This window comes from Scyliorhinus canicula, chromosome 20, assembly GCF_902713615.1.
Source record: "Scyliorhinus canicula chromosome 20, sScyCan1.1, whole genome shotgun sequence".
Lineage (NCBI taxonomy): Eukaryota > Metazoa > Chordata > Chondrichthyes > Carcharhiniformes > Scyliorhinidae > Scyliorhinus > Scyliorhinus canicula.
In genome coordinates, this window is record NC_052165.1 from 59,355,398 (window position 1) to 59,382,549 (window position 27,152).

General features: G+C 42.1%; 1 protein-coding gene across 3 annotated transcripts in view; it reads right to left on the bottom strand.

Moving 5' to 3' along the window:
* Positions 1-7,223: 7,223 nt before the first annotated feature.
* Positions 7,224-27,152, bottom strand: part of nup50 (nucleoporin 50) — an 85,752-nt gene continuing 65,823 nt past the window's right edge. For all 3 annotated transcript variants that reach the window (XM_038779921.1, XM_038779922.1, XM_038779920.1), the window contains 3 exons: positions 23,710-23,791; positions 18,396-18,514; positions 7,224-13,202 (listed from right to left, as the gene is read on the bottom strand). In XM_038779921.1, the coding sequence (XP_038635849.1) occupies positions 12,991-13,202; positions 18,396-18,514; positions 23,710-23,791 (413 nt within the window). In that variant the 3' untranslated portion in view covers positions 7,224-12,990. The remainder of the gene's footprint in view (positions 13,203-18,395; positions 18,515-23,709; positions 23,792-27,152) is intronic.

Here is a 27,152-nt window from a genome sequence, read left to right on the forward strand (position 1 = left end):
GCGGCGTAGTCTTCATGCCAAGTTCAACCTACTGTGCACCAGAAAGGCGGCAACTCAGTGGAGGAAGGCACAGGGAGCGGTGTATGAATATGGGGAGAAGGCGAGTAGGATGCTGGCGCATTAGCTCCATAAGCGGGATGTGGCCAGGGAGATTGGTGGAGTTAAGGATAGGGGAGGGAATGTGGTGCGAAGGGGGGTAGGCATCAATGGGGTCTTCAGGGACTTTTATGAGGAACTGTATCAGTTCTGAACCCCCAGCGGAGGGGGGAGGGTGGATGGGGCGCTTCTTGGACCGGCTGAGATTCCCGAGGGTGGAGTGGGGCAGGTGGAGGGACTGGGGGCGCTGATTGAGCTGGAGGAGCTGGTCAAAGGGATAGGGAGCATGCAGTCGGGGAAGGCGCCGGGGCCGGATGGGTTCCTGGTCGAATTCTATAAAATATATGCAGACCTGCTGGGTCCCCTGTTGGTTAGGACCTTCAACGAGGCAAGGGAGGTGGGGGCTTTGCCCCCGCCGATGTCCCGGGCACTGATTTCCTAAATCCTTAAGCGGGACAAGGACCCCCTGCAGTGTGGATCATACAGGCCGATCTCGCTGTTAAATGTAGACGCCAAGCTGTTGGCGAAGATCTTGGGCACAAGGATAGAGGACTGTGTGCCATGGGTCATCCATGAGGATCAGACGGGGTTCGTGAAGGGAAGGCAGCTGAACACCAATGTACGGAGGCTCTTGAATGTTATAACGATGCTGACGGTAGCGGGGTAAGTGGAGATAGTGGTGGCGCTAGACGGGGAGAAGGCCTTTGATAGGGTTGAGTGGGGGTACTTGTGGGAGGTGCTGGAAAGGTTTGGGGAGGGGTTTATCAGATGGGTGAGGTTGTTATATGAGGCCCCGATGGCGAGTGTGGCCTCGAATAGGAGGAGATCGGAGTACCTCCGGTTGTACCAAGGGGCGAGACAGGGGTGTCCCTTGTCCCTCTTGCTCTTTGCGTTGGCAATCGAATCCCTGGCCATGGCGGTGAGGGAGTCGAGGAACTGGAGGGGACTGGTGCGGGGTGGGGAGGAGCACCGAGGGTCGCTTGATGACTTATTGCTATATGTGGCAGACCCAGTGGGGGGAATGCCGGAGGTGATGAAGATTCTCAGGGAATTTAGGGACTTCTCAGGGTACAAGCTCAACCTGGGGAAGAGCGAGCTGTTCGTCGTGTACCCGGGGGATCAGGAGGAGGGGATTGGTAGGCTCCCACTAAAAAGGGCGGAGAGGAGCTTTAGGTACCTGGGAGTCCAGGTGGCTAGGAGCTGGGGGGAGCCCTACACAAACTTAACCTCACTAGGCTGGTGGAGCAAATGGAGGAGGAGTTTAAAAGACGGGACATGTTGCCGTTTTCGGGCAGGGCGAAGTCAGTCAAGATGACGGTGCTCCCGAGGTTTTTGTTCCTGTTCCAGTGCCTCCCCATCCTTATCCCGAAGGCCTTTTTTAGGAGGGTCAACAGGAGCATTACGGGGTTTGTACGGGCGCATGGGACCCCGAGGGTGAGAACGGTGTTTTTGGAGCGGGGCAGGGATTGGGGGGGCTGGCACTGCCCAACCTTTGTGGGTATTATTGGGCTGCCAATGCAGCGATGGTGCGTAAGTGGGTGATGGACGGGGAAGGGGCAGCACAGAAGAGGATGGAGAGGGCGTCCTGTGTGGGCACGAGCCTGGAGGCACTGGTAACGGCGCCATTGCCGCTCCCGCCAACGAGGTATACCTCGAGCCCGGTGGTGGCGGCTACCCTCAGAATTTGGGGGCAATGGAGACGGCACAGGGGGGAGGTGGGGGTCTCGATAGGGTCCCCGATACGGGGGAACCACCATTTTTTTCCAGGGAGAATCAATGGCGGGTTCCTGAGTTGGCACAGGGCAGGTGTTAGAAGGTTGAAGGACCCGTTTGTAGATGGGAAGTTTGCGAGTCTGGGTGAGTTAGAGGGGAAGTTCGGGCGGGGAACATTTTTAGGTATATGCAGGTAAGGGCGTTTGCCAGGTGGCAGTTGGCGGGGTTCCCTCTGTTGCCCCCGCGTGGGGTCCAGGACAGGGTGCTCTCGGGGGTGTGGGTTGGAGAGGGGAGGATTTCGGACATGTACCAAGTGATGCAGGAGGTAGACGAGGCCTCAGTGGAGGAGCTGAAGGGTAGATGGGAAGAGGAGTTGGGTGAGGAGATTGAGGAGGGGACTTGGGTGGATGCTCTGGAAAGTGAACTCCTCCTCTTCTTGTGCGAGGCTTAGCCTCATACAGTTCAAGGTGATACATAGGGCTCATATGACCAGGACGAAATGAGTAGGTTCTTTGGGGAAGACAGGTGTACTAGGTGCTCGGGGAGCCCAGCGAACCATGCCCATATGTTCTGGGCATGCCCAGCGCTGGGGGAATTTTGGAAGGGGGTAGCAAGCACAGTGTCGAGGGTGGTAGGAACCAGGGTCAATCCAGGCTGGGGACTCGCATTATTTGGGGTTGCAGTGGAGCCGGGAGTGCAGGAGGCAAAAGAGGCCAGTGTTCTGGCCTTTGCGTCCCTAGTAGCCCGGCGGAGGATTCTTCTTCAGTGGAAGGATGCAAGGCCCCCAAGCGTGGAGGCCTGGATCAATGATATGGCGGGGTTTATCAAATTGGAGAGGGTGAAATTTGCCCTGAGGAGATCAGTACAGGGGTTTTTCAGGCGGTGGCAGCCTTTCCTAGATTTCCTGGCAGAATGGTAGGGAAAAAGGCCAGCAGCAGCAACCCGGGGTGGGGGGGTCGTTTTTGTGCGTTGGGTTGAAGGGACGTGTACATGTGTTATTTGTTTCTGTCGGGCGTTAATCTATTTCTTCTTTTTTGTATTTACCGGGGCGGGGGGGGGGGAGGGGGTTCTCTTTTTTGTTCCCTTAGTTGTTAATATTTTCTGTTATTGATATTTTGTGAAAATCTGAATAAATATTATTTTTAAAAAGGTGATGCACAGGACACACCTAACAAGAACACAAATGAGTAGGCCCTGCGCAGAGGTGGAGGACAAAGGTGCCAGGGAAGCCTGGTTAACCAACCACATGTTCTGGTCCTGCCCAGATTTGTCAGGTGCTGGAAGTCCTTCTTTGAGGCCAGGTCCAGGGTTGTGGGAGTGAGGTTGGAGCTGGGCCATTAGTGGTGGTCTTTGGGGTATCAGATCAGCCAGAGCTCTTCACTGGAAGGGGGCCTGACACCCCAGCCTTTGCCTCTCTGATTGCAAGCTAGAGGCTCCTGCTCAGCTGGTGATCAGTAGCACCACCCAAGGCTGCACACAGGCTGTCTGACCTGGCAGATTTTCTCAGGCTGGAGAAAATAAAGCATGCCTTCCAAGGATTGGAGGAAGGCTTCCACAACACATGGAAGTTTGTTCACCAACTTGTTCCAAGACCTGTTCGTAACCAGCGACCAATAAAGTTGTGGGGGCAGGACCCAGGACAAGTGACAAAATAAGGAAGAGAAAGGAAGAACCACCTGGGGGAGGGGACAGGAAAACACCCAAGAAAAACATGGGACACAGAAGAAAACCGCAAGGGAGTGATGTGCATTGGTCTGGTTTTATTATGTAAAGTTTGCAATGAAACGTTAGAACCCAAATTTAAAAAAAGTATTTTTTCCTGATAGTGGTGAGGTCTTGTAACTTCCTCAAAAGGAGCTAGATACGGAGTCTGCTGTAGACGTAGATAGATTCTTGTGAAGGGGGTGAAAGGTTATGAAGGTAGGGTGAAGTGTGACTTTGATGCTACGATCAGGTCAGCTCCATTATTGAATAGTGGAGCCGACTCAAGGACTGAGGCCTACTTGTGCTCCTAATTTGTATGCTCACATTTCTGGATTCAAGATAGGTGTGTTTTAAGACAGAAGTTAACAATGCAATAGGCTTAAAAAAAGATCCAAGCAAGAATTCAATAGCAACTCCACATCCACAAGATGATTGCTTTGGAGAAAAGAAAGCTATCCAAAATTGAAAGAAAACAATCTGTGCTGACTTTGTGCCCAAAACGTTATTGGCTGGGGTTGTGGAAGCTGAAAGCAGGGCCTCATGCTATATGCTTTTCTGTGGTGTTGGCCGAGGGACTGATATAGGTGTTGATGATGGCACAATCTGCTCATCTTCCACAGAAACTTTAATGTGCAATGCCTCAGTTTAAACTATGACCAACAATGCAGAATTGAGTGTTGTTTCAGTTCCATTCTGGTGTAATCTGAAACTTGCTGACATTTACATTAATAATCACTCAATGGTTCCCAAATAAGAGGAAGTAGTCTTCACTAATCATCACATTGAAAGTCATCATCATTTTATAAGTATATATATATATATCCCCTCTTGGGTATATAGAAATACTCCCATTATAGTCTCATAATTATCATCCATCACCTCACACACTGCACACCCCCTCTGGTTTTAATGTTGTTTCCAGAATGAGGTTCAAAACTGAACATCTTGTTTCTGAACAACGGTTTATCCATTGTTATGTAAGAATTTGCCATTATCTCAGCTTTTGTACTTTTCAATCCTAACACGCTAATGGCATTTTAAAAAGCAAATAGAGAAAAATAATTTCTCTGGTGAGTGGATATGTATATATATTTATATATATGAAATCAGATGTCAGATTTAAAATAAGTGGCATGGGGAGATAGAGAATTTTCTTCAGGCAGCAGGAGCTGTAATGCGCTATTTGAAAAAGTGGTGGAAGCTGATTGCATAAATGAAGAGATTTGGACAGGTACTCGAAGGTGAGGAACATGGAGGGTTCTGAAACAAAATAGCGATGTGGACCTAGGCATTCCTGTTTCAGAGATAAATGGCTGTAAATATATATCCTGCCTCTATCAATTTCACTAATGTTAATTTTCACTAATGATTATTTTTTAAAAAATTTAAAAATTGATGAACATTGTTTTCCCTTCTAATATTCATTTATAACCTAACTACAAAAAGCAGATCAAAGAATATTGAAATGAGAATGGAAATTGCAGGAGCACTGGCCATAATCTTTAGTGTTATCTAGACTTGGGGTTGGTGCCAGAGGACTGGAAAATTGCAAATGTTAAGCCCTTGTTAAAAAGAGGTTGTAGTCAGTCCCAGCAATTATAGGCCAGTCAGTTTAACATCAGTTGTGGACATGCTTTTATAAACAATTATTTGGCGAGTATATTGGCTAGGAAGAGCCAGCATTTTTGAGGCAACAGAAAGGGTCAAGGAGGAAAATGCTGTTGGTGGTATACATGGACTTTCCGATGCATTCAATACAGTGCCACACAACAGGCTTGTAACAAAGGTTACAGCTCATGGAATAAAGGGACTGTAGCAATGTGAATACAAAATTGGCTGAATATTAGGAAGCCAAATTTAATGGTTTATGGATATTTTTTGGCTTGGAGGAAGGTATGTATGTAGTGGTGTTTCCTCAGGGTCAGTACTGGAACCCTTGCCTTTCCTGATCTATATTAATGATCTAGATGCGCTGGCCACAATTTCAAAGTTTACAGATCTCACAAAACTTGGAAGTAGTATAAACTGTGTAGAGGACAGTGTAGAAGTTAGAAAGTACAGACAAGTTGGTGGAGTGGGCAGATAAAGTTCAATGTGGAGAAGTGTGAGGTGATGCTTTTTGGAAGGAAGAACATGAGGAGACACTATGAAATGAGGGGTAAAGGGGTGCAGGAGCAGAGGGGCCTGGGTGTGTATAAATATATACACACACATACATAGATCACTGAACGTGGCAGGACAGTTGGAGAGAGAGAGAGAGCAGTTAATAAAATATCTAATATTCTGGGCTTTATTAATAAGGGTATGGAGTTAGAGGGCAAGGAGTTTGCGCTGAACATATACATGGCACTAGTTAGACATCAGCTGGAATATTGTGTACAGTTCTATGGCCATACTATAGAAATGATCTGAACACATTGGAGAGTGCAGAAGAGTTTTGCAAGCACGAGTCCAAGGTTGAGAAACTTCAGTTATGAGGCTGGAGAGATTGGGACTGTTTCCCTTGGAGACCAAAGATGTTCAAAATCATGAGGGAGCTGGATACGATATTGGGAAGAAACAGTTTCCACTTGCAAAACGATCATGAGATTTTAAAATGATTTGCAAAAGAAGCAAATGTGATGTGAGAAAAAGCTTTTTCACATAAATGAGTGGCTTAGATCTGGAAAGCATCGCCTGGAAGTGTGGTGAAGGCAGGTTCAATCGAGCCATTCAAAGGGGCATTAGATGATTACTTGAATAAAAACAACATGTAGGGCACAGGCAAAATGTAGGGAACATTAAGAATGTGCTCATTTGGACAGCTGGTGCAGATATATTGGGCCAAATGGCCTCCTTCTGCACCATAGCAATTGAGAGTTCAACTCAGCAGTCTTCAAATTTTAAAAACATATTTGTCAGCCTGCTGGAATGTGCACTCCAAAAGAAAGGTTTCTTTAACCAACTCTTTTCCGCTTGTGTTAAAACATTTTTGGGATGGAGGGGGTGGAAAGAGAGGGAGAGAGAGAGAGGAGGAACACTAAACTACAAAAAACATCGCATTCAAACTGCAGTGCGGTATAAAAGGCAAATATGGTAAAGATCATATCTACTATCCACCTTAGAAAGATATGATAGAACAGATTTTATTTCCTTCATTTTATGGTCTCGCTGGCTCTCATTCCAACACTCAAATTTTAGTGATAAGCAAAGCAATAGCCATCACAAAAATGCAAACAACCACCTATTTGGCAAAATTGAAATTTTATGTTTTTGAGGATCAGTTGAATGAGTAATGTAATTATCAGAACAGAAACTGATAAAAATCTGGCAAACATTTAATAAACAAATAACATCTATATAAAATCTATAACTCTCATCTCCTCCAGCTGTACAACCGCGGATATCTGTGCTCCTCTAATTCTCCTTTATTGAGCAAACCTCTATTTTAATTGTTGGTGGCCATGGCTCTAAACTCTACAATAACCTTCCTCACACTGCACCAACTTGTTTTCCTCCTTTGTGCCACTTAAAATCTATTTCTTTAGCCATATTTTGGTCATCTGACCTAATACCGCTTTCTGCCTATGCCATACCTTGTTTTATAATGTTCCTGTGAAGCATCTTGTGATGCTGTATTATGTTAAAAGGTGCTGTCACGTTGCTATTGTCATATTTTATTTGAATAAAATTATAGCCATGACAACAATCCATTCTTGGAGGCAGAAATAGCAATGTCTCTGGAAAAACACATTTTATTCATGCAAACACTTAATGATTTACATATTTTCATTTTGATTTTCAAGTGTTTTAGCCAGGTTTTTGATATCCACAAATGGACAACACACTTCAAAATTACAGATGATTAGATGTTATCAGAAAGCACACCCTGTGAGAGCCAACAGGTTTCACAGTGATGGTTTGAATATTAATGCACCACATGCTCTGTTTGGAAGACCCTCATATTTTGGGCAGAAATGGAAATGTCCGTTCAGTAGATTAAAATAAGGCTTCATTTCAAGTTAAATCTATTTATTTCTAATAATCAGGAAGCGAAGGGGCAGGTTTTAAATGAAGCAGGTGAATATATTACAAGTACATTAACCAAAGGAAAATATTGAGATAAAATGATCAGATTATCAATAGTATTAACTTAAAATAAAGCACTTAAAAGCAACAAAATGAAATTGGCCCTCACTAAAATGTGCATTTCCTCATATTAAGTAGTGCTGACACAGATTTAAAAAAATTTAAAAGCTAAATGCTCTTATCACAATAGGTTTTTACAACAAAGGCATTTAGACATCAACAAGATTTCTTAAAATGCAAAATAGCTAGAATATCACATCAATGTCTTCAGACAACAGAATCCCTTTTTATTAGTCAATAAAATGGAATATACAGAAAATTCCAAGGCAGGATGCAATTGCATAACAATGAATTTCAGCCCATTCTGCTTCAACCGTTTTGGAGTCTAAAATCGTAACGTAAAAACAGATACGCAGTGATTTGTCTCAGACTGATATAAAGATTTATGCAGGAAATCAAATAAAATTGTCTCTAAACAATTGGATCACTACTGAGAAGTTAGAATTAAAGAACTTATAGATAAAATGATTTTTAAAATCCTGTATGACGTCACATGATATTACCAGAAAAATTGTATTCTGGTACTTGACACAAAAGTCACACTCGAGTAAACAATACCTAGAATGCTTAAATGTATAACACGTTTTTCGCAATACCCAGCCATATATCATTTGCTTTTCTAACCACATTTCTCAACATAATTAAATAAACGCCACTATTCCAATCACTATAAATTCAAATTTTTGTAGCACGCAATCTGCCATTCAACACAAATTGGAATGTTTACTTGAAGCGAAAATCCCAAAACTTATCTACAGAAAAGCATAAACATAAAGCATCTGGACGTTGCTTTGCAATACTGTGTGGATGTTTCTTTGATGTATTATTTTATTTTTCACTCAAGTTGAATAATGGATACATTTGATGTTTCCTTATCAATGACCGACAACTCTTCCTCATTTATACTGGGTACAGAAAGTATAAGGGAGTACACCGATTTATGATCACCTAAAGTGCAAGAAAAATGTAAGATGGTCCATTCTCACACACATCTAGGATTTTAACAAATATGCATTGAAACTCACTGATAAACTAAATTCCTTTTACCCTGGATTGAAAATAGTACTGCATATGAAAATGCAAACCAAAATGCATTCTTTGCAGCTGTATTAGCATGTTGAGACTTTTGTTTGGGATTACTTGGTGAAAACAAACATTTAATACAATCAAATATATTTCCGATTTGTGCAGCAAAACATCTTGTTTTACAATTCCTGCATATTTTAAAACATTGTGATATCCGCAGACTCATCAGGGCATGGTGATTGAAGAGGCTTCTCCCATTAATTTGCCTTTTTCTTTTGCATGGTACCAACTTTTGTGCTTTCTATTTAATTTGGTGTTCTTCAATTTATTTTACACAACATGTACTGTGTTTATGACTGTACAATCGGCAACTCAAACCGTTTCCAAGTTTAGCTTTGTTTCAAAAACTGTTGCAAATAAATACACATGTGGGGATGAGGATCCAGTGTATTAACCCAATACTAATCACCAAATTCAAGGAAGCTACAAATTGCAAAACACTATCTGAAATTAGCTTTAAAAAATTCAAAATGCTTTTCTGCTTAAACAGGGTCACTGTATGTCAAATATTCTACAAAACACATCACTAAGAGCTTGTTCCGCGAGATTGACTTTCAGCTCATTCAAGATGCAAACATTACAATGCTGACAATCATTATCCTAATTACACATACAACTGACCTGCTTGATGTTTGCACACATGGACATTAACTGTTTTCTGCAAAAATCTAATTTGAAACCAATCTCAGATTCTAAAACACAAAAAATCACAACAGATTTGCTTCAAATAAGTTGTGTTTGAAGACAGAGTTACAATACCCTGTTTGACACACCTCAGCCATCAGTAGTCTTGCAGACTCAAAAGAAAATTCAGAAGTTACATTATAGGTTAGAACTAGTTTTCTTTAAAGCTTTTAAATTAAGATTTAAGACACAACTAGAGATGGCATGGTTCTTCACGTGGAAGGCCCCAAGATTTTGCATTTTGCCTATATTCTGCCAGCCATATTTTATGAAAATGGATCACAGGACACCAAGCAACTTGGTGAAAATTGTGGTTTGGGCATTACTTAAATGTGACAGACTTCCTGTGATAGTCTGGTGCACTGAGAAACCAGTCACCAAATAAAACTGCAATATCTTAAAACCTAATGCATGTCTAGAAAACAACGATCGTTTCATAAAGAAACTGCAATCATTAAAACAGAAGGCAGCGTGTGATTCTGAAATGAGTGGAGTAAATTGTAAAAGTAAAATGCAAAACTTTTCAAGACTACATAAATGGGGATTTAATACTTATATTGGTAAATTGCCCTTTGGGGACTTTATTTTTAAAATACAATTGCATGGCAACATTTATTTCAGCCAATAATAATTACCAAAATAAGTAATTCCAACAAGAACTATATTTCAGGCACATATTAATCATACCAATCGATTGGGATACATTGAATTACATAAAGTTTACAAAGCAGAAACCATACTGATGTTTAGATTCCACACACATTTGCTCCAATTCAAGTCATTTGGCAGCATATCCTTCTACTCCTTTCTCTGCTCTCTCATGTACCATCAACAGTCCCTTGACTTTATCTATGTTATTCGTCACATTACTCCAAAGGTAGCATATTCCATAGTCTTAAGCTTTTCCTGCATTTCTTATTGATCTTATATTTATTAGTTCTGGATTCCCTACAGTAGAAACTTCTTCACATCTAACCCACCAAATCCTTTCATACATAGACCTCAGGAGGCAAGAACCCCAAACACTGCATTACCTAATAAATATATCCTCTCAATTCTGGTATCACCTTTTGTCAGTTTTTTGTACTCAAATCTCTGCATCCTCTTTTTAAATAGGGAGCACGATGGTGCACCATAGTTTCAAGTTGCTTTAAGCAAGCTCCTAAACAAGTTTAACATAGCTCTGCTTTTTAATTTCATCATAAATGAACCCTAGAGTTTGGTTTGATCTTGAAAGGTCTTATTAACCAGCATTGCTTCTTTTAGAGATAAGTAGTGGTACTGCTAGACCCCTGTATCCCTTTACCATAGTTTAGATTAATTATCCAAATCAGCATGCGATGCCCTTATTATTTCTATCAAAATGTTCCATCCCACACTTGCAGTATCAATCTATTTTTACATTAAAAATTTAGGGTCATTCATTCTGGATTTCTGGTTGGGTACAACTGATTTTGGCATGAGCTTCAGTTTTGAAAAATAAAACATTCTTGCTGTCTTTAAAGCAGGCATTTCTCTACATCAATTTCAGTAAAAAGCCACTCTTCCTACTTCTCAATTGTTAACTGGATTTCAAACAGAAAGAAAACTGTACAAAATGGAAATTTAATGCCAAGAACTAATGAGAGATTCAAACATGCAATTTTTATATGGATGGGAATCTAATCAATTACGGATTTGTGACAGTATCTAGCCACATTTAATGCCTTTGTGGTCTGATTCATTAGCAATTGGGGAGGTTAAAGTCATGTCAGCAGGGCAGTCCCGTATATCCAGACAACAAAATTGTGGATCGCAATGATTAATCTTTAACAGAATTAGGGCAAACAAGTTTTCAATGATTTAACAAACCCATATGAAACACTGGTTCAGCCTCAATAAGGGCATTATGTCCGATTTTGGGACATCACACTTTAGGAAGGACACAAAGGCTTTAAAGGGGATGCAGAAATGATCAGATTGTTTCCCAGGATGGGGGACTTCAGTTACAATGACTGGAGAAACAGGGGCAGTTCTTATTGGGAGAAGGTTGAAAGGAGGCTTGATTTTCTGTCTGTTCAACCTGTTCAATCTTTCTTCACAGGATAAGGCCCTCATCCCATGAATGAGTGAACCTTCTCTGTACTGCTTCTAACAACTATGTCCTTTTTCAAATAACGAGACACCAGTACACAGTACTCCAGATGCAGTCTCTCTACAGCTGGCTGTGGTATAACTTCCCTACTTTTATATTCTATTCCTCTTGCAATAAATGCCAACATTCCATTTCTTCTCCAAGATGCCAATCCAGATGCATAGAGACCATATTCATTTTAAAATTCAGAACCAAATTACACAATTTAAGAGATATTCAAATATGGCAACTTTAAGGTAACCGCAGCCACATTGTAGGACACATGTAATGAAGGCATCATGTAATAAGTATATAAAATTGCATTATATTAGCCAATTCTAATGATCTGTAGAGTGAAATTTAACAAAGCAAATTTGAATTTTTGTGCAACTAAATATCGTGTATATAGATTGAATAAGCAACTGGAACAGAGGAAATAAGTTATTTTCAAGCACGATTCCGTGGCATGAAATTATGAATGCTTCAGCAGAAAAGGTGAATTTAGGTTTCCGGATTAACTTGAGATAGATCTGCGCAATACGGCACTGTTGTTGCACAGTGAAACTACTTGGAAGATACAATGTACAAGAATCAAGCTCAACAAATTAACAGATTCAATGTAATTTTTTTTATTACAATCTTCCGACATGAAATGAAAATCATGTAGCTTACAAGCAGTTAAAATGGACGGCTGCAAGAGATTGTAGAGGAAATGACAAAAATCTAAAAATAATTTCTTTACCACCTGGTTATGTTCAATTCTGTTCACCTGTCATTTCCTTCCTTGTCCTTGTAGTCTTTTCAGTCATCACCTTTTGAATTCTGATTTGGTTTGTTTTCCTTTCCTGCTCATTTTACTTTCCAAGTTCTACTAGGCTCAATACTATATCTTCTTTTACATCAGGTTTGAATCTCATACTTTGTCACTGTGAACAGAGCTACTTAATTGGCCTTTTCAGGATGGGGTGAAATGGGATGCATTATGTGGGGGGGGGGGGGGGGGCTAAATGTTCAACTATAGTCCAATTATTCGTGCAACTTCAAATGTTGCTGCAGCTTGGACTTCATCTAAGTACGTGAAAAAACTAATTTAGCAAGACCGAATAATAGCAGAGGTAAGAATTAAAATCTCAAATTCCCTAAATTAGCATGTAGATTCTTTCATGTCAAGAATTGCAGTTGCTGAGTATGCTGGCCCCATTTAATCAAACTTAAGGTATAAAATAAGTTATCGATGCTGCTTTTAAAAAAAAAAAAGTTGGGTCACAATTGTACGCAGAAAGCATCTCCCCTCCAAATGAAAAGGACAATACCCAAGAATGCCCAAATTAGGACGAATGCACTGAAGTTCAATCCACCCAACCAACGTATTTCCCTCAATCATTAACTTAAAAAAATAACTTGAAAAATAAAGCCCCTAGCAGCAACTTGGCAAAAACTCTTCACAACACTAAATTGAGCATGAATTACACTTGATGTGCAACCTTTTTCTCGGTTATAATTTTGTGGAGGTCATCTGCATCTTCAGTGGTTTTCACGCGGATCAAAATTGGAATAGCAGTATCAGGATTCTTCTCATCAATGGGGGGGTTGGGAATGCAAACAATGAGGACGTTGTTCTTTCCTGTCCTTGTGCAAGGCAGTGATGGATGAAGCATAATGTTCAGTAAAATATTTCCTGATCAACAGAAAAAGAAAGTTAAAGCCATTATAGAACCGTACTAGCCATTTCCTGTAATCCAATTCCCCAGCACTTTGAAATTTTATTTTTCAAATCTATATCTACTTTCCCTTGAAAGGCAATTACATATTCTGCCACAAAAGGGCCATCTGATGGCTCAATAGCCTCTTAATTAGCATCATCATCTTAAATTTACGTCCGCTGATTAATAACCACCTGTTAATGAAAATAGTTCCCCATCCCCCACAATATATGTACCAAAAATCTAATAGTTTTCTTTGGAGGCTTAATCTCTTGAATAGTTCCATTTTCTACAGGGTAGCACACTTTGGATTGTCAATTTCCAATGCATAAGACTAATAGTTTAATTTTGGCAACGGTGTCAGAATGTATTGCTGAAAAAAAAGGAGACATGCTATGAAATTGTTGCATTCTGCACTCACAAGAAATTTCCAATCGTAATGGAGGCACAACAATTTATACTTTATGAGCAGAGTGCTGATTGGTTGACAAGTGGACTCTGGTAGAGGCGTTGCCATGGGGGATGCAGCATGGAACAGTTAACTGCCCAATTTATTTCCAAATTCAAACTAGGCTGGTTATTGATTGGTCAAGACATTGCCTCGGCAAAAGAACCAGGAAATGACTGTTCCCTAACCTTTTGTTTAGCTAAAAAGAACAATGTGTGGACATGTTCCCTCTATCTGCAAAGGGCAGGGTCGTGTGTGTGTGTGAATATCTGTGGCTTCCAGCATGCGTAAGTGGACCACAGTCCAAGCCACCTGACAATCTTCAATTGGTTGCAGTGCAATTCTTAGAATCAGATCATTTAGCATGTGTTGTCCAATTGTAGAATCACATCTAATGCTGGACGTTATGTTTTGAGTTTTGAATCTAAAACCATCTTCTGCCCATCATACAAATGAAAAATGTTACTTATGAAGTTCAGTGCTGTGTGATGCCAAGTACATAATCTAAACTACCCAAATTGGCAGATTGTATCAAACAGCACATTCCTTCAGCCGTTCGCAACAGGCAAAGTACTGAGTACTGTCAGTGCACAGCTGACACCGCGAGGGAAAGTGGGTGTCGGACTGGAGGAAGGGGTGGGATCAAAACTGGGGGGTGGGGGTGAGGGTGAAGAGAGAGAGAGAGAGAGAGTGATCCAGCGAGACGGTTGAGTACGATCGGAGGCAAGGTATGTGTGTGTTGAAGGGGGGTGGGGGGGAACCTTGCATTTATCAAAGTTATACTGCATCTGCCATTCATTTGCCCACTCACTCAACTTGTCCAATCACATTGAAGGGTCTATGCACCCTCCTCACAGCTCACCCTCCCACCCAATTTGGTGTCATTTACAAATTGAGATATTATATTTTGTTCCCTCATCTAAATTATTAATATACAATGTGAATAGCTGGGGCCCGAGCACCGATCCCTGTGGTGCCCCACAAGTCACTGCCTGCCAATTTGAAAAAGACCCGTTAATTTATACTCTTTGTTTCCTGTCTTCCAACCAGTTTTCTGTTCATCTCAATACAGTACCCCCAATCCCATGGGCTTTAAGCCTTCTGAAAGTCGAAATAAACCACATCCACTGCTCTCCCTCTTCAACTCTATTAGTTACATTCTCAAAGAATTCCAGTAGATTTCTCAAACATGATTTCCCCTTCATAAATCCATGCTGACTCTGTCCGATCCTGCCACTGTTCTCGAAGCGCTCAGCTATAAAGTATTTGATAATGGATTCTAGAATTTTCCCCCATACCGACATCAGGTTTGCTGGTCTATAATTCCCTCCATTTTTAAATAGTGGAGTTACATTAACTACCCTCCAATCTGCAGGAACTGTTCCAGAGTCTATAGATGCCTGGAAGATGACCACCAGTGCATCAACGATTTCTACAGCCACTTCCTGAAGTACTCTAGGCTGCAGATTATCCTGCCCTGGGGATTTATCAGCCTTCAATCCCATCAATGTTGCCAACACAATTTCTTGGTTAACATTGATCTCCTTCAGTGTTCCCCATTTCTGGTATCTGTTTTGTGTCCACATTTGTGACGACAGAACCAAAGTATGTGTTTAGTTGCTCAGCCATTTCTTTGTCCCCTATTGTACATTCTCCTGTTTCTGACTGTAAAGGACCCAACATTTGTCTTCATCAATCTTTTTCTCTTTGTGTACCTATAGAAACTTTTAAAATCAGCTTTTATGTTGCCTGCAAGCTTACTCTCGTACTCTATTTTCCCCTTCTTAATCAATCCCTTGGTCCTTCTTGCCAAATTCTAAACAGGCCCCAATCGTCAGACCTGTTATTTTTCTTGGCCAATGGGTATGCTTCTTCCTTGGATCTAATACTATCTCTAATTTCCCTTGTAACATAGAACAGTACAGCACAGAACAGGCCCTTCGGCCCTCAATGTTGTGCCGAGCAACGATCACCCTACTCAAACCCACGTATCCACCCTATACCCGTAACCCAACAACCCCCCCTTAACCTTACTTTTTAGAACACTACGGGCAATTTAGCATGGCCAATCCACCTAACCCGCACATCTTTGGACTGTGGGGGGAAACCGGAGCACCCGGAGGAAACCCACGCACACACGGGGAGGACGTGCAGACTCCGCACAGACAGGACCCAGCTGGGAATCGAACCTGGGACCCTGGAGCTGTGAAGCATTTATGCTAACCACCATGCTACCGTGCTGCCCCATGGAAGCCATGGAGTGTCCATCTTTCCCGTTTTTATTTTGTGCCAGACAGGAATAAACAATTGTTGCAGTTCCCCCATGCACTCCTTGAATGTTTGCCATTGCCTACCCACTAACATCCCTTTCAGTAATGTTCTCCAATCGATCAAAGCCAACTCACGCCTCATATCATCGTAGTTTTCTTTATTAAGATTCAGGACCCTATTCTCAGGATCAATCCTTCACTCTCCACCTTGATGAAAAATTCTATCAAATTATGGTTGCTCATCCCCAAGGGTCCGCACAACTAGATTGCCAATGATTCGTTACACAGTACCCAATCTAGGATAGCCTGTTCTCTAGTTGGTTCCTCAGCGTTTTGGTTCAGAAATCATCCCGAAATTTCTCCTCTGCAGCGTTGTGGTGAATTTGATTTGCCCAATCTATATGCAGATCAAAATTACCCATAATTACAGATGTTCCTTTATAAAATGTGTCTCTAATTTCAGTCTACCTTCCCAACATCACAACTGTAGTTTGGGGGTCTATATACAACGCCCAGTAATGTTTTTTTTCCCCTTTGGTGTTTCTCAGCTCGACCCATATAGATTCCACACCGTCAGAGCCAATATTCTTCCTCACTATTGTGCTAATTTCCTCTTTAACCAGCACTGCACACTACCGCCTTTTCCTTATTGTCTGTCCTTTCTAAATATGGATTACCCCTGGACATTCAGATCCCACCCTGTAGCCGTGTCTCCGTAATCCCGATTATATCATACCCGTTCATACCTATTTGCGCAATTAGTTCATCCACTTTATTGCAAATGCTCTGCACATTAACACACAAAGCCTTTAAGCTTTTTAACATTACTCGTCTCGCTCCCAATATTTTTCATTGTGGCCCTGTTGGAATCTGGCCCTTGGTTCCTCTGCCTATCACTTTTCTAATTCTCCTTTCTATCTTTTGGTTTTGTTCTAGTTTTCACCTCCCAATTCCTTGCATAGGTTCCCATCCCCCTGCATTTTTACTTTAAATCCTCCCCAACCACTCTAGCAAATACTCCCCCTAGGACATCAGCCCTGGTCCTGCCTAGGTGTAACCTGTCTGATTTGTATAGGTCCCGCTTCCCCCAGTAGTCCCAATGCCCCAGGAATCGGAAACCATCTCCCCTCACACCATATCTTCAGCCAAAAAATAATCCAATATATCCTGCTATTTCTGTTCTGACTAGAATGTGGCACTGGTAGTAATCCTGAGATCACTACTGTTGACGTCTGACTTCTCAACTTTCTTCCTAACTCCCGATATTCTGCTTTGAGGGCCTCATCCCTTCTTTTCCCCCTATGTCGTTGGCATAGCTGTGTCCCACAATCACTGGCTATTCTCTATTCCCTCCAGAATGTCCTGTAACCGCTCCAAGACATTCTTTACCCTAGCATCAGGGAGGCAACATACCATCCTGGAGTTTCATTTGCAGCCACAGAAACACCAATCTATTCCCCTTAAAATTGAATCTCTGTAACTATTGCATTCTCACACTTCTTATGTCCGAGGGTGGAGGGTTGGAAGATGTCACGTGCAAGGTTGGGTCTGGTGCTTAAGGTAGTTACCCTGGAGTTAGACGCAATCTTTTTTCCTTCTAACTCATTCAGAGTAAAACTGGCAGAGGCGTCAGGAGTTAGTGATTTAAATCTCTTCTGTTGGATGGTTTCTAGTGCAGTGCAATTGTGCAGGGGCTATTCGAGATTCTGGACAATTGCTGGATAAACCCTTGCGTGAGTATTTCGCAGAGGGATTCTGCAGTGCATCATTGGGGTCCCCCCAACCAAATACAACCCCGGGGAACCAGAAAATAGATCATGGTGTCCAACATTAGATGTGATTACTCGTTTGGACATTTCCTGCTAATTAACCTGATTCTGCTGAATTACACCAAAACCAATTTAAGATTGTTAGTTGGGCACGCAGTGTCGCTCACTTGCGCATGCTGGAAGACACATATAGTCCCACAAAGGGTACTCTATCGTTTCAATAGTACAGTATCCCTCATTTTCTTCCCCATTTTCTCAGAACACTTCATAGCCTTGAATATAATATCTTTATTGTCACAAGTAGGCTTACATTAACACTGCAATGAAGTTACTGTGAAAATGTCCTAGTCACCACACTCCGGCACTTGTCCGGGTACACAGGGAGAATTCAGATAGTCCAATTCACCTAACAAGCACATCTTTCGGATCTTGTGGGAGAAAACCAGAGCACCCAGAGCAAACACTGGGAGAACATGCAGACTCCGCAGACAGTGACCCAAGCCGGAATTGAACCTGGGACCCTGGCACTGTGAAGCAACAGAGCTAATCACTGTGCTACCATGCCGCCCACGGTATTCACCAAGTTAAATCAGTTACGAATGTTTGGCATAAAATATTACAGCTAAACAATCAATTTGTTAACTTACAGATGATGTGGGATATAAATGTTAATCAACTCACCTAGATTGGTGTCTGCTCGCACTAACAACTGAACCTTCTGATCTGCCACAGGTTTCAAATGGATTGTACCAATTCCCTTCTCTTTGAAATCCCCATCTTTCTTGTAGAACAGTTTACACCTGCAAAAAGAAAACAAAATTGCAGCTAGTAAGCTTATATTTTTAAAAACATGCAGAATACCAAATGTTATTTGTCATATTTTGATATTTAACACTGAAATTCCCCATTTGTTAACTTGCAATAGAATTTCCCTCTATAAATGGATCTATTATGGGCAGCATGGTAGCACAAGTGGCTAGCACTGTGGCTTCACAGCCCCAGGGTCCCAGGTTCGATTCCCCGCTGGGTCACTGCCTGTGCGGAGTCTGCCCGTTCTCCTGCATCTGCATGGGTTTCCTCTGGGTGCTCCGGTTTCCTCCCACAGTCCAAAGACGTGCAGGTTAGGTGGATTGGCCACGATAAATTGCCGAGTGACCAAACAAAAGGTTAGAAGGGGTTATTGGGTTAACGGGATAGGGTGGACGTGAGGGCATAAGTGGGTCGGTGCAGACTTGATAGGCTGAATGGCCTCCTTCTGCACTGTATGTTCTATGTGAAAATGTATTCTCAGGAATATATTGGGGGCAAACAGTACGAGGTCAACCAGGTAAAAGTGGCAGAATCAGCGAGAGTGAGCCAGAGGGGATGAAGTGCCAGAAACCACAGTATCTCAGACTTTAGTTCTTGACAGTACATCTCAATTAAAGTGCCTTGAGGTATGGGAGCACAATCGAAAGGAAGAGAGGTTTTGGTGTCAGCAGAAGGGAAGGAGTGAGTCAGAGAAATGTAATAGTTTAGAAGGTGGTTCTTTGGCCCATCAAGTCTGTGCTGGTTTGCGCAGGAGCAATTCACCTTGCACCTCTGCAAATTTTTTATCCTCTTCAGATAATGACCCAATTTCTTTTTGAGTGCCACAATTGAATCTACCTCCCATGCATTCTATACCTTAACCATTCGCTCCAAAAAAAAAATTTCCTCATGTTGCCAATACTTATTTTGCCAATTATCATCTCTGCCCTGTTTCTTGATCCTCCTTCCAGAAAGAGGAATATCTCTACCCTGACTGGACTCGATTTTTAATATCTCGATCAAATTTCCTCTCAATTTCTCATCTCAAAAGGTGTCCCAGCTTCTTAATTCTATCTACATAACTGGCGTTTTTCATCCATCAGGGCATCACTTGTGCAGTGGTTAGCACTGCTGCTTCACAACAGCAGGGAACCAGTTTTGATTCCAACCTCGGGTGACTGTGTGGAGTTTACACATTCTCTCCATGTCTGCGTGGGTTTCCTCTGGGTTCCTCCCTCAGTCCAAAAATGTGGAGGGTCGGTGAATTTACCATGCTAAATTGCCCCTTAGTGTCCAAAAGGTTAGGTGGGGTTACTGGAATAGGGTGGAGGATTGAGCATAGGAAGGATCGGTGCAGACTTGATGGACCGAATGGACTACAATGGACTTCTCCATCGTAGGAATCCTATGAACTACTCTAATGAATTTTGTCTGCACCCTCACTAATATCTTCACATTCTGTCTGAACTGTGGTGCCCTGAACTAGAGGAAATACCCCAGCTGAGGCCGAACCAGTGTTTCATACAGGTTTATCGTGCCTTCCTTGCTTTTGTACTTTATACCCCTATTTATAAAACCCCCAGATCCTCCACACTTTATTAACCGTGCTCTCAACCTGTCCTGACACTTTAATTGATTTGTGCACATATACTCCAGATCCCTTTGCTTCTGAAACACCTTTAGAATTTACCCTTTATTTGATTGTTGCTTCACTGGCTTCCTACCCAACTAAGTCACTTCATTCTCTTTTGCATTAAATTTCATCTGCCACACCCATTGCACCAGCCAGTTTATGTCCTTTTGAAATTTAGCACCATCCTCCTTATAGGGAACTCCATGTCACCTGCAAAGTTTCAAACTGTTCCCCACACACCAACATCTCGGTCAGGAACAAAGGGTCCGAGCACCAACCTCAAGGATATCCCACCATACTCCCATCTAAAAAACAACCAGTCACCAATGTTCGTGTTTCCTGTTACTCAGCCAACTTCGCATCCATATTGCTACCCTTAGTTTTATTCTGCTAACAATCCTGGTATGTGGCACTGCATCAAATGCCTTTTGAAAGTCCATATAAGTCACATGAATGGTATTAGCCTCTGTTAAAACGACTGTTTACCATTACCCTGTTTCCAGTCACTCAGCAAGTTTTATTGCTTCTATCCGTTTACTCCAAAAAATTGCCCAACCTCATCAATGACCTGCCTTCCATCATAAAAGGTCAGAAGTGGCGATGTTTGCGGATGACTGCACACAATGTTCAGCACCCTTCGCGACACCTCAGATAATGAAGAAGTCCATGTCCAAATGCTGCAAGAGCTGGACAATATCCAGGCTTGGGCTGACAAGTGGAAAATGATATTCGTACCACACAAGTGCCAGGAAATGACCTCTCCTACAAGAGAGGATCTGTCCATCACCTATTGACATTCAACGGCATTACTATCGTTGAATCCCCCACAATCAACATCCTGGGGGTTACCATTGATCAGAAACTGAACTAGACTAGCCTTATTAATACTGTGGCTACCAGGCCAGGTCAAAGAATAGGAATCCTATCGACAGTAGCTGCTGGCCCTCCAAAGCCTGGTCACCATCTACAAGGCACAAGTCCGGAGTGCAAAGGAATACTCTCCACTTTCCTGGATGAGCGCAGCTCCAACACTCTAGGTGCCCAACACCAGCCAGGACAAAGCAGCCTGATTCATTGCTCCCCTTTACACAAACTTTCAAACACTCCACCGCCGATGAACAGGTGCAGCCATGTGTACCAATGTACAAGGTGCACTGCAGTAACTCACCAAGGTGTTTAGACAGCACCTTCCAAGCCCACGACCACTACCACCTGGAAAGACAAGAACAGCAGATACTTGGGAACCCCACCCCCCTGGAATTTCCCCTCCAAGTCACTCACCACCCTGAGTGGAAATATATCGCCATTCTGTCAGTGTCGCTGGGGAGAAATTCTGGAGCACCCTCCCTAACAATCCAGTGGGTGTACCTACACCTCAGGGACTGCAGCGGTTCAAGAAGGCAACTCACTATTCATTGAATCAGTCCTATGGCTTGATGATGATGGTGGAGTGATGAATATGTTGGGCCATGGAGGTTACAGAGTGTGGTTGGAAATAGGCTGTCGTGCCTAACAGGGTCAGATTTTTCTATTACCTATGCACAATTATTTTATTGCAGGCTTGTAGTGGTGGCATAAATTGATGCCAGCATAGTTTTTTTTTTTAAAGAGTGTATAAAAATGCATTTTTTTGATATCCATGTACAATTCCAATACTTGATACAGATTACTTAAAAGCAAGGAAACAACAGCTGAGTTTACATCTTCACAATTAACACTATGCGCATGAATTGATAATTGCTTTATTTTTATCCCTATAAGCCATAAACCCGAAATCTTAAACTTTAAAAAAATCACAAAAACATTGGTCCTTCTACCAAAATTCCAATATATTAATATATTCTTTTTCCGTCGACTGCCAAGCAACCTACTGAAATTATGCGACAGCTCACCTGTGCCAAAAGCAAACAAAAAAGGTAGGAAAATCAAAAGGGCAAATAAAATGCAATTTCTACAATCTATATGCAGGTGGATTATAAGAGTACGACTGGATGTGGGGTTTTCTATTTTCGCGATCTGGTCGAACGTCCAGTTGGCTTGGCTGGTTGTGGTGTGACAGGAAGTGGCTTTTTTGTGCTCACAGCTACTTTAGTTGTTCTTCTACCTTGGGCCGTTACCGTTTCAACCTTTCCAGTCACCTTTTCCATTTTTGTTTTTTTTAGGAGATGGATCAGAGGTTTCTGCACTAACACGCTTTCCTCGGAGGGTTATTTTTGACGGACATATGGATGCACTAGTAGATGCCAGCATAGTTAATTATTTACAAGATCAAAGGTTTAGTGCAAAGAGATCACAGAATTCCTGAAGTGCTGGAGGAGGCCATTGGGCCCTTCAAGTCTGCACCAGCCCTTCCTCCGATAGAGGACCCTACCTAGGCCCAGCCCCCCACTCCTGGCCCCATAACCCCACCTAATGTTTGGGCAATTTAACAAGGCCAATTTGCCTAACCTGCAAATCTTTTCTCTGTGGGAGGAAACCGGAGTACCTGGAGGAAACAGGCACGGGGAGAACGTGCAAACTCCACACAGTCACCAGAGGTCAGAATCAAACCTGGGACACTGGCGCTGTGAGGCAACAGTGCGAACCACTGTGCCACCCCAGATGATCCAAGATTGTACTTATAAAGTGGCAGATGGCATTCAATGTTTGTAAATCTGAGGTGACAAATTTTGTTTAAAAACGTAGTTATATTCTGAATGGAAGTAGGTTTGGTTGCATGGAAGAGATAGGGTATACAGATTCACTGGGAGCAGCACGTCAGGTTGCCAAAGCAACAATAAAAGCCAACAGAATTACTGGCATTCCATCATTAGGTAGGATAGAATATAAAAACCAAGAATTAACGATGAGCCTTTATATAATATGAGTAAGAATTCAGAGTGAGAATGCAACATAGATTCACTGGGATGCTGCCTGATAGGAGGTACAAATACAAGAAGAAAACGGGGAATTAAACATGTCAAATTGAAGCAGGCTGTTTCTTACACTTTGAACAGTACAGTTGAGGGCTGTAGATACAATACTTAATTAAGATTTAGAATAGAATGGACAGGAGACACTTCTTTACAGAGGGTTGGTTATGAGAAAGTGGAATTCATTTCCACCATGAGCAAGGCAGAAACTGACATAAAAAATTAGACAGGCACGTAAAAGAAAGGGAGTGAAAGTGATATGGAACATCATAGATAAATGCATACATGGAGGATAAATGTAGACATTGACTAATTAGGCCAAAAGGTCCATTTTCATCCTGTAACATCTATGCAATTTACGTACAGGAAGAAAGTCAAAGCAGTAAGATTACATACAGCAGAGTGAGATATCGATCGACTGCAGAGTTCAAATGTATTTGAAAGGAGAATTCAGTGTTTTTTACTTCTGTGGAATGAAGGCAGTTTGGATTTGTATATTTGGAGAATGAACCAAAAGGAAAAAAAGAGGGGCTTCAAAAGATCATGAAAATACAGAATATTATTCAATTCTGATAGATGAATGAAGTAGGTATCAGTGACAAAAACAATTAAATATCTTTGGAATTCAGTTTTAACACTATTTCAGAATAAAATTACATACTTCTTGGAAAAGATTGCATCATCCTCTTTGATTTCATTCACAATTGGTTTGGGAGGTTCTTCACTCTCTTCATCTTTTCCATCTACAATTGGTAAAAGCAAGAGTTTAGCAGGTGAAGACATTGAAACATAATGGTCGTGAAAAGTAGGAAAAAATGACCAAGTAGAGTGGTACTGCCATGACGGATGCAATGGTGTGCTTCTGTAATGATCTTGCAGAGAAATACGTAATCATCGGACTGTTATGTCACACTATTAATGATTGCAGAATTCAGTTTTGCTGCACAATAATTAATTGGCGAGATTAGAGGTCTAAGTGCATTCTCTCCACCATTTAGTTTGACGATCATAACTGAAAAGTAAATGTGTAGAGTGGCTTGAATCACAACGGCAGAACTAATGTGTTCCACATATGGCTGCATAAGATATGGCTTCCTCTGCTAATTAAAATGGCAATTTTAAAAATTAATTTACCGGATGTGGGTGTCACTAGAAAGGCTAAAATTTATTGTCCATCTCTAACAACATCTGACTGGATTTTACTGTGAGCAAACAACATTTATCTCTCTAGTATCATTATCAATAACAATCTGAAAGATTATTACATTGACAACTTGCATCTATTCATCCTTTTGAATACAAAAAAAATCTAAGGTACTTCACAGATGCAGAAGCAAGCCAGGAAAGAGGCTGGTGGAATGGGTAGACACATGGCAAATGAAATTCAATGCAGATATCTTGTGAGGTGATCGGTTTTGGTAGTGTTTATGATTGTTAGGGAGACCCATTTATTACTTTTATTTATTTATTACTCCAAACTATCCACAATGTCCATATCACTTATGCACAATGATTTTATTGCAGGCTTATAGTGGTGGCATAATTTGCTGCTAGCATAGTTAATTATTTACAAGATCAAAGGAATAGTGCAGAGATCATAGAATCCTTACAGTGCAGAAGGAGGCCATTTGGCCCATCAAGTCTGCACCGGCACTTGCTCCGATAGAGGACACTACCAAGGCCCAATTCCCCACTCCTAGCCCCATAACTCCACCTAAAGATTGCGCAATGTAGCATGGCCATTTCACCTAACCTGAACATCTGTAGTCTGAGAGGGGAAACCGGAGTACCCGGAGGAAACCCACGCAGACACGGGGAGAACGTGTAAACGCCACAAACACCCGAGGTCAGAATCAACCTAGGACCCTGCCACTGTGAGGCAACAGTGCTAAACACTGCCATCATGCCACCCTGTATAATCAGAGATTGCACTTATAAAGTTTTCTATTTTTTTCTTTCCATCCAAGAGTTCCCTTATACGTAACAGGATTGAGGGTTGCTTCAGATTTTCTGAATCCAAACCAAGAGTGTGCAACCGCTCTTTGGAATGCAAATTGCCTCTCTTCTATTTCTCAGTCAGACACTCAGATTTCTGTATGCATTCCACTGCCAATACCAGCAGATCTGACAATTTTAATTCCTTATGTACTTGGGACTCTTCATTCCAAGCACAGGCCTTCCTTGCAATTCCTATTTAGTGACATTAGATCAGAAACATCCCTGATTTCTACTGCCCTCTTATGCTCATTGTTCTAGCTCTAGGCAGCTGACAATTGCCTGGGCCGAAGGGCTTGTCCTGTGCTGTACTGTTCTATGTTCTATGATAATTCTCAAATCCTTCCAAGCTGACTCTTTGTTGCTGTGAGATAAACAGCACACTAAAGGGGTGATCCCTGCAAACCTCTCTCGACAGCAGTGTGGCATACCTGGGATGTTCCAAACAGAAACTATCTTTTTTTCCCCCATTTTCTAAATTTAGAGTACCCAATTTTTTCCCCCCTCCCAATTAAAGGGCAATTTAGCAATTCACCAACCCTGCACATCTTTGGGTTGTGGGGGTGAGTCCTACACAGACACGGGTAGAATGTGCAAACTCCACACAGGCAGTGACTCGACCCAGGATCGAACCCGGGTCCTCAACTCAGTGAGGCAGCAGTGCTAACCACTGTACTACCGTGCTGATCCAGAAATTCTCTTTTACTGTCTGGCACCTTTGAAGATTTAGGCAAAAATAATGCCAAGTCACTATGTTCTTGTACTCCTTTTAGTTTATATTGCCTGGCCATTGCTGCTGTCATGCAAATGACCAATTTCATAGAATCCTTACAATGCAGAAGGAGGCCATTCAGCCCATCAATTCTGCACCTATCCTCTGAAAGAGCACCCTCCCAAGGCCCACTATTTTTCCATAAAATCTTCCATGGTGCCGGACAGATTAACAAAGCCGTTAAGAAAACTCTTCGGATTCAAGCCTTTATTAAAAAGTGGCAGATCCAAACCCAAAGTTCTACTAAAACTTTATTAAACACTTGTTCAGTCCTAGCTGGAGAACTGCATCCAAATCTGGCCAGCACACTGCAGGAAGGATGATGGGCGTGAGTGTACAGTTGAGATTTACTGAATTGTTCCTGGATGAGGGATCATGACTGGAGAAGCTGGGGCTGTTCTCCGAGAAAAAGAGACTAAGAGGAGAGTTAGGAGAGGTTTTAAAATCATGACGGTTTGAGGGAGCAAAGAAAAACTGTTCAATAGTTGAAGTGTTGATAACTAGGGGACAAAATTATGAAGATTGGGTGACGCGTAGAAAAACTGTTTTACACAACAAGCAACTGAGCTTTGAAATGCATTGCCTAACATGGTGGTGAAAGCAGATTGAATTGCTTGACTTCTAAAGGGAATTATATATATATATATGAACTAGAAGAAACCAAGAATATGGGGAAAGGTCCAGGGAGTGGGACCAAATGACTTTTAAAAAGAGCTGGTGTAGATTGGATCGGCTGAACGACTGCCGTTTGCACTTCACTACCAAGGTGCGATGTTATTAGGAGCAGTTGATCACAGGTTGTGTCAAAGATTTTGACTTTTAAGAGTGCTTTAAAGAAGGAATTAGTGGAACGATTCTGGGATGGAATTCCAGAGCAGGGTCTAGATCAGTGCATCTCAAACTATCTGATGTGGTGTACCGGCAGTTTTTTTTTTCAATGTACCAGGGACCGGTAAGCGAAACAAGCCAATCCAGGATTACTGTCTCTTTCTTTTCTGGAAACACTCCAAGTACCGGCAGGCGATGGCTCGAGTACCGGCACCGGCACTCATACCACACTTTGAGAAGCACTGGTCTAGATGACTAAAAATCATGGTCAGCAATGAGCAAAAAGAGTGATAAGAAATTGGTAGTTTTAATAATATAGTTATAATAAAGTAATTTTGAAAATATAGAAAATGTTAAAAATAATTGAAGAGAAATACGGAGACTCTGTTTTCTTAGCATTCAGGTTTTTTTTGCATTGGGGACTTCTGGTGAGGGCGGACGGGAGGCAGCCGCACATTGGAGGGCTCCCGCTTGGGAGTGGCATTTTTGGGGTCTAATGCCCAATCCCA